This window comes from Opisthorchis viverrini, assembly GCF_000715545.1.
Source record: "Opisthorchis viverrini unplaced genomic scaffold opera_v5_445, whole genome shotgun sequence".
In the NCBI taxonomy this organism is placed as follows: domain Eukaryota; kingdom Metazoa; phylum Platyhelminthes; class Trematoda; order Opisthorchiida; family Opisthorchiidae; genus Opisthorchis; species Opisthorchis viverrini.
The window spans coordinates 103,946-111,957 of NW_008752107.1; the positions used below are offsets into that span (position 1 = coordinate 103,946).

The 8,012-nt window shown below is 46.0% G+C and overlaps 1 protein-coding gene across 1 annotated transcript in view; it reads right to left on the reverse strand.

The window, feature by feature from the left end:
• T265_11114 (hypothetical protein) overlaps positions 1-8,012 on the reverse strand; it is a gene marked incomplete at both ends in the record, with an annotated part of 62,317 nt that overhangs the window by 4,012 nt on the left and 50,293 nt on the right. The window contains 3 exons of the mRNA XM_009177680.1: positions 3,514-3,606; positions 4,049-4,189; positions 5,915-6,180. Of these exons, the coding sequence (XP_009175944.1) occupies positions 3,514-3,606; positions 4,049-4,189; positions 5,915-6,180 (500 nt within the window). The remainder of the gene's footprint in view (positions 1-3,513; positions 3,607-4,048; positions 4,190-5,914; positions 6,181-8,012) is intronic.

An 8,012-nucleotide genomic window follows, 5' to 3' on the forward strand; every position in this document is an offset into this window, starting at 1 on the left:
AACCGGTCGTGGGCTGTCGATGGATTTTCAGCAACCTTATGAGTAGTACATTACAAAGAGGTAGGCAACCTCATCACGCAAGGTTGAGTTCAACTTGACGAATTTGTCGCAACGTTTGATGACAACACCGGTTGGGCTTCAGCCACAATGGTTAGGATTTCTCATCAGATCTTGTCGGTACTCATACAGCAACAGTGTTGCCTTAAGGCAAATCATTCCTGAGCGATTAGCGGACTATAAAGGATCGAGTATCGTGTCTTCACGAGTGCTCAGAATGCGAAACGAAAAGGACTTGCCGAAAACGTGCAAAGTCCTCTCAGACAGACGAAAATTTAAAGCTGACTATCCACTTTCTACGGAGGAAAATGTTGGTAGCTCAGGTAGCGTAGATGGTGGTCGTTGGCTTGTTCGCTGAGCTGGGCACAACCACCAACCCACCGCTACGCACTACTACGCTCCACAATAACGCACTGATGATGTCACCTCGATTGGTGATGAAACGTTTGCAACCAGCTCAGCGAACAAGCCAATGACTATCCACTCGACAAGTCGCGAAGAGACTTCAGATCTGCAGTTCAACTTTCTTCAGTAATGTTGATTTGTTGTTGACCGTTTGACTCTCGTGTGACTACAATTTGTCCGAAAATTGGACATCTTAAAGATACGAGCTTGTTGTACGCAGTAAACGTCCGACTTCAGTGTGAAGGATAGACGGTGTTGAAATGTCTATTTTGGGAACCCCCCACCTCAGGTCAGTACCTACGCGGTTAAAATGGTTAAAGCAGCAAAAATGGAAGAAGAAATCTGCAAGGCTAGTTATGATGCCTATAACACGACAGACTTGTTCAACGGACAACCAGATGACCGGCAAACTGAAAGGTTAGCTGACTGGACGCCGCAGTGTCTGTGTAATTAGTGGGTGTGTGGGTCACGTGGGACATGTTGAAACTGGCAACCCACTGGGCCTTAGAAAGATGAGTTTCAGGAAATATATCTTCATTTTTGTATAAAGGTAACGGTAAATTGAACGGTTGGATAGTTTCTTTATGCTGTGTTTAATTCCATTCACACAAATACATGTGTCCTGCGAATATGAATCATCTGGCTTTTTTAGACCAAGTATGTGCAGACAAAAGGAAGGTTCTCACAAAAAGCCTAGTCTTCCGAAGTCCATATGGGGCTTTTAGTATCCGGACTTTTCTAGTTCCGCAGGGATGGCACACAAGGACCGTGATGCACAATCCGGGACAGTCAGGAGTTAGGGGCTCCGATTTCCAGTCGCCAACCGGTACAGTGTGATGCAACGCAGTGTTGTGGTGCACAAGTTTGCTGCAACGCCGAAGAAAAATGTGCATGTGGAAAAGCACTGGAGGTTGCGGGGAATGGGCGAGATGGCTCAGTGGTTAGAGCGCCAATTTACTGACCAGAAGGTCCGTGGTTCAGACCCGACCTCTGCCTCTCGACTTTCCCTGTCTAGGCTTGGGCGACCTGGCGGTATCCCAGGCACCAAAAGGGTGCTACAGCGAGTGCGAAGGTACAAAGGCCTAGTGCTATATATTGAGGGGATACTGTCTGACCCTGATCCAAGACTGTCTCGCACTGTCTGACTTTGATTCAGGGCTGTCTGATCGGCATTTTGGTAAAGTTGAGGGTCTCAGTAGGTTTCAGATATTCTATGATAATCTTCGGGGAATGACCTTCCAGATGGAATCCAAAAGGCCCGATTGAAGTTTCATCATTTGCATCATTTGTGGCATCAAAAACGTTTGCCACTACGTCTCAAGGTTTGTGCGTTCCAAGCTGCAATAAGCGCTGGATTGTTGTATGCTTGCGAGTAGTGGCCGATGAACTGAAGCGTCTTCAGGTTTTTGACCACCGCTGCTTCAGAAGCGTTGCCGGTGTCAGATTGCGAACGCTTGGTTATGCAGCGGCTAAATCAGTCGGGGCCGACATCCAGCACCATCAACTGCGGTAGCTCGGCCATGTGCTACTCCACCTTCAGAATGATACTAACTGCGAGGTGGACAACGCATAACTTTGCAGAAGAATGGGAAAGAAATTTCAAAGAGTTTGGGTGCTCCTGCTGTCACCCACCATCTAGGATGAGGTCCCCGTGACCCCCTGCACTCGGTTGTAGACGCTACAGGGAATCGCGGCTATTCCACGCCACTGGCGCTCGTGCTAGCAGTTTCTTTCCAGATTATTTGACTGAAAGTTTGAAGATATAAGTACCTCAGGATACTTGAGATAGGCCGGCACAGGGTCCCTAACTCAGTAAGTCTTTTCTATTTTTTCCGCCCTAGGACTCTACGTACAATTAAACAAACCTTGTGATTCAACTGTAGTGAAGCATCAGCGCCAGCAATGATACCTGTGTCTCCGATGACGATGCCTGCTGCGAACTGGTCACCTGAAATAGCCTTTACAACTGTTGCTGCGCAAACAGAATCCAAAACTTTTCTCTATCAGTGAGACACTGTTGACAAAAATCCATCAACCAGCTCTGTTTTCGAACAAAAAGTTTTCAGACAAAGCAGCTGGTTGTCATGGTCCTGATCACGTGATATGAGCTTCTAACGCCGTAGTCTGTCTGTCCAACGTTGCTACTCACCCCTTTTTACATGTAATTTTCACGTTTTATATTTTGCGGATGAGATGTCAACACCCAGTAACGCATGTCACCTACCCAAACTGATCGTCCTATATATTTGATCAAACCATCTGGTTGACTATACCCTTGAGAAGTAGGACCGGTTTACACATTAATAGAATCAAGTCATCACAAGAATGAAAGATGACCCATGGTCATGATTCCGAGATGTCTGAGTGAAATGAATGCGTGAGACGCAGACTATGAAATGTATTTTGTTACGTACGCACGGCTCTGCGATGGTGGATCAGCAATCAGATGATACTACTGAAAGGCAAAATGTCCTTGAGCGCGTAGTTGTTGCCTGACCAATACGATCAATAAGCGGTTGTGCGCTATTAGACAGAGCGCGAACACTGTCAAGCGTCCTCTTGAACTTTCCTGTGCGTTCTTTAAATATTAGACCAAAATGAACAAGCACTGCGATTCGGTTCCATAATTTCCGAGCTAACCTTCTACCGGGTTGGGTGACGGAGCTTTGCACTTGACCACATACTATTCGCACGTTTCCTTAGTAGTATACAGTCAAACCAGTAATGAATCCGACGGCGCTCCTAACGTGAACTTGTCTGAAGGTTCGCCATATGTTTACTAATATCAAAAACAAAGAGACTGATAGCACCTCGGAAGTGACGATCTCGAATCATTTTGATTTAGAACCCGTCCCACTGAGATGACCGTTTTACCATGGACCTTGCATAGTACATTTTGTGTGATGAGATAGCCAGATTGAACCCTGAATTAGATCATTTTGTCCATGTATCCTGTAGAATAGTAAGCAGCCAGGACAGACAAAAATAAACGGTCAACTGGCAGTGTAATCGTCGGGAACAGTGTCGGAAAAAACGAGGGAAACTTCTAACCTTTGATTGCGATTAGGTTGCACACGGGGCGACGATATCCATGACAACTGACCGAAATGGAATTTGCCGATAAAACTTCGAGGTCCTTGGGATCTGAAAGCAAAAAGGCATGAGTTAGTGGCTTCAATGAACAGAAGAAAATCGAACTACCTACAGCTAATTCACTGACACTGTCACTCTGGATTACGACCTATTTACAAAAGCGGCCTGTTACGCGAAGTACAAACCGGCTGTGTTGACTCAACTGCCAGAAGGGCAACCAAGTCATCGTTAAATCGTTCAGCTGTAACACCCTTTCGATGCCTAGCTGCCATGCCACCCGGAGGAAGCACGAGGGCTGGGATACTGCCAAGTTGCCCAAGCCTAGACAGGGGAAGTCGAGTGGCAGATGTCGGGTTCGAACCACGGACCTTCCGGTCGGTAAATGCGCGCTCTAACCAATTGGGCCATCTCACCCCAGGTCATCGTTACAAAACAACAACAGCGAGTGAATAAGAGAAGCAAAGTTCGTCTTAACTGCCAATTTGGAACGTACCACCACGCAGCTTGTCAACGGGGAGACGACCCACGAAGCCGGATCGAGTTGCAAACCAGATGGTGGGCGATTTGTTCGATTCCGTCACGAATAGCAATCGACAAATGGTCAAATCCACAGGGTCGGTAACACCCTCGGTATCTGCAATAGATGCGAGAAAAAAAATACAGCAAGTTTGTGGTTAGCGACCACGAGTACGTGTAACGAGAAACTAAACAGAATAATTGGTGATCAGTTAAGAAACCGGAGCCCCTTGCGAACCGATGACATTCATATATAAGCCAAAAACGGCCTAAAAAAAACAAAGCACTCTTCTCCTTTCAGTCCAAGGAAAAACACAGGATGGCAGTGTAAACAATCGGAAAGGGTACAAGCGGTAACGGACTTTTTAGCAAGATCTCACGGGGACTGGGAGGTGCCGTATAGGAAGTCAGGTTGGACATTGTCCAGGAATACTGCCTGATGACGAGGAGAATGAGGTGTGTGGTGCAGGATGTCCGAGCACGTGCCCGGTTGAACGATACACCGGGACTCTGGCATTTTAAATCTGGGAGAACAGCGAGTCATATCGACTGCATCGTTCGGATGTAGTACCAATCCGAAAATTTGAGGTAAACTCATGATCACGCAGCCAGCCTGACCGCGAATAGAATTCGCTGAACTCACTCACAGCATCCCTGTCTGGAATAGCGGCGTATGTGCCATCTTCCGCGTCACACAATATTATAGTAGAAGCAATTCTTGAAACCGAATAAGATTAAGTATTGGTAAGACAGCGGGAGGGCCCGATTGTGCAATTGTTCAACTCTCATCTGAGTTTGAAGAAACATTTACACGGATCATCACAAAATGTGAAAATGAGCGAGGTCTCCACAAAACGAAACCGATCCATCCGTTCACGACAGTCGTCGGGCTGGGAGTTCACATGGGCAGCGCCAACACTTCCATTGAATAGGAGCACTTCATTGTAGAAAATACGAGAAACATCAAATCAGAAAGTGCGTGCGCGGAAAGGCGATGTTAGTAGTTTTTAGCCACCCTCCCGCCACATACATGACTGTACAGTTCACCGACACTCGCTAGATCACGAGATCTAACTTTTTTCTTACACTCACAAATCGCGCCACAGAATCGTGACTAACTTGACTACACAGCTCACATTCAAGCCCTTGATCCCAAGACGCGTTTCCCCACACGTACAAATCACGACACACAAGGGCGACTCATCTGACATCGACTGTCTACCGTCCGATGAGTAGCAACAAGTCATGTCCTGATACCCACACACATGCAAACGCTCCTACATATACGATAACAGCACAGCAACAACACAACAGAGCTTCGCACGTCGCCCAACTCGGAGCAGAGCCGCTCAGGACTTACGGCGCTTCAAGCAGGGATATTCAGGAATACGTGTGGTTGCTACAACACCGAAAAAGACACGGAACCTGCATCCGGACTTACAACAGGATTTATCAACCTGTACTTGCAGTACGATAAGTCCCTTGCTCGCATATATACCTGTTGTGATAATTTTACTCAACAAGCTGATATTGTTAGCGCTCCTTGTTTTCTGGTTCGTATAACTATTTTTCGGGTTCTAGTAGAGCATTAACAAGTTTTCATTGCTGTAAAACCTATCATGGTCTACGAAGGCATAGAAATAAAGCGAAAATAAAACAGGTTTTATTGGCTCAGTGTTGATGAGTACAACCGTGAAGAGCCATATGGTTTTGTGATGACTGCGTTCAAGAACAATGCGCGACACGTTTACCGAAAGACTATTCTAGGCAACGAATAAACGGAAAATAGAGCAAACTCGAGAGGATGTGCACGCATCAGGTGTCGTCGGAATTGACAGCTTACCAATCATCGCAGAAAGGGCACAGGTCAGATCGATTCTCCTTAGAACTTCTTGGCGTTCTGCATCGAATGCCAATAATCGTGCCATTCCTTTGTTCGCATCGTCTTTGGGCATTGGGCAGCTCAACGGATCACCGTTGAGTGCATGCGCACTGGTAGCCGTGGTACCACTGCCAGACACAGCGAGCCACACAACTGTGGATGGAGAATCCGTGACGGGTTGAACTTCGATCGCATGAAGACAAGGAGTATCGGCTGGTAGTGTCAAACTAAAAAACAACAACCGATTACGGCAGGTAATTGGAAGATTGCGAGTTTTTGTTGCGCGCACAAGAGAACTGATGGAACTAACTAACAGTTAAGCACTGATGAAAATTTGATTTGATGTAGCCTAACGATTGAGGTTTGTTTGTTTTATCAGGCGAGTTCTGTTGCGACCGAACTTGGATCCGCATATAAGCCCCCCAGAGAGTCTGTTCACGTGGCACAACGGCCGCGCTCTTGTATGATGTGAACTGTGTGGCCAATTAAGAGTCACAAACTGTTACTGAATGCACCCAAGATCATGTCGATCGTTGGAATAAGGGATCCCACTCTAAAATATTGAGGTTATCTCTGATTTCAAGGGATGTTTTTTGACTAGACACTCGACCTAGAAACTAGAATCAGTATATTTTCATAAGGAAAATTCTTCGACAGCCCACGACCGGTTTCGCCCTTCCCGGGGCTCATCAGGTAGGCGCAGTCCCCTAGATTCCGTCAACCTTATGTTGTACTTGAACTCCAATTGGACTGTTTTCGAGAAATACACTCATTTGCAAATCAATTTGATTTTCATGAGAGACTCAACTGAATCTCTCGTTTATGATATTCTTTAACTGAATGTGCTGCACACAGGCCGCCTCATGATTCAGTTGGCACAATATTCCACATATCGCAGTATGGTAATGTGTTGAAATATTGGTAGCTAGGGTGCATTAGTTGGTTTTTGATCAGGTAGCTGTTGATCTGTTCGCCGAGCTGGGCAGTTGACTTGCAAACGTTTCATCACCATCCAAGGAGACATCTTCAGCACATTGGGGTATACACTGATTCACCATTGATTACGAAAAAGAAGGAATATTTGCCAGCATAATGCTTTAATATCTGCGAGCTCCACAGTGTAAGATGTCTTGCGCAGAGGCATTTGGATGACAGGTCGACCGTTACCCTATAATCTTACACAATTTTTACATCAGGATTGGCAGGAGTTCAAAAGGTCATGTCACCCACATCAGTCATTGTCCCAGGTAAAATCACAAAATATCACGCCGCTGATGAACGCGGTAGAGTGGAACGGACATCGGTGGGACGAAGGTGAGCTAAATATTTAAAAAAAAACAAGATGTAAATAAGTCGGTAGATACTAAGAGCAGAGAGAAATGCTGGCTAAGTAAACTCAGGGGTGAAAGTGCGGATGTGATATCCACTGATAAAGTTGATGACTACATTTCAGAAGAGCTTGGTAAACAATCGGTCGTTTTTATCCGGGCAACGTTTCGCTCTTGACACAAAGGCTTCATCAGGCCAAGTGAACAGGTCACCAAATTGGCCAGGTTATAGGACAGACGGGGAACCAATGAGTAAGTCCTCTTCACACTAGATCAGGGTTGAGTGTCAATTAGCGGCTCTTGTGTGGTTGCCATAATCTTGGATTGACGGGTTGGAGGAGTTTCAAAGTAGTTTCGATCGCCTTTTGTTCCTTAATCTTCCAGTTGGGGGTGTTTCACTTGATGATTCACCTCGGGTGCCACTGGTAGATTTTTCTTGATCTTCGTGAGCATGTGAATGTTGCGATAATTTAGTTGGGGGGAGGTGGTGCGTAAGGTAGGGGAGGTGCGTAAGGTTAAGTGGAATCCAGATGATGACCACTCTTCCCTCTGATAATCGCACACCAAAACGTGTTAGCTCGATTAACCCAAGACTACGTGTTCTGGCCGAATAAGTCGAGTCCCAAAAAGATGCACAACGGTAGCCTCAATCATTCAAAGGCTGTGTCCGCACTTAGATCTTGATGGGTTTACGCTGGTTTACAACCATGACCTACACAACTAACAATATT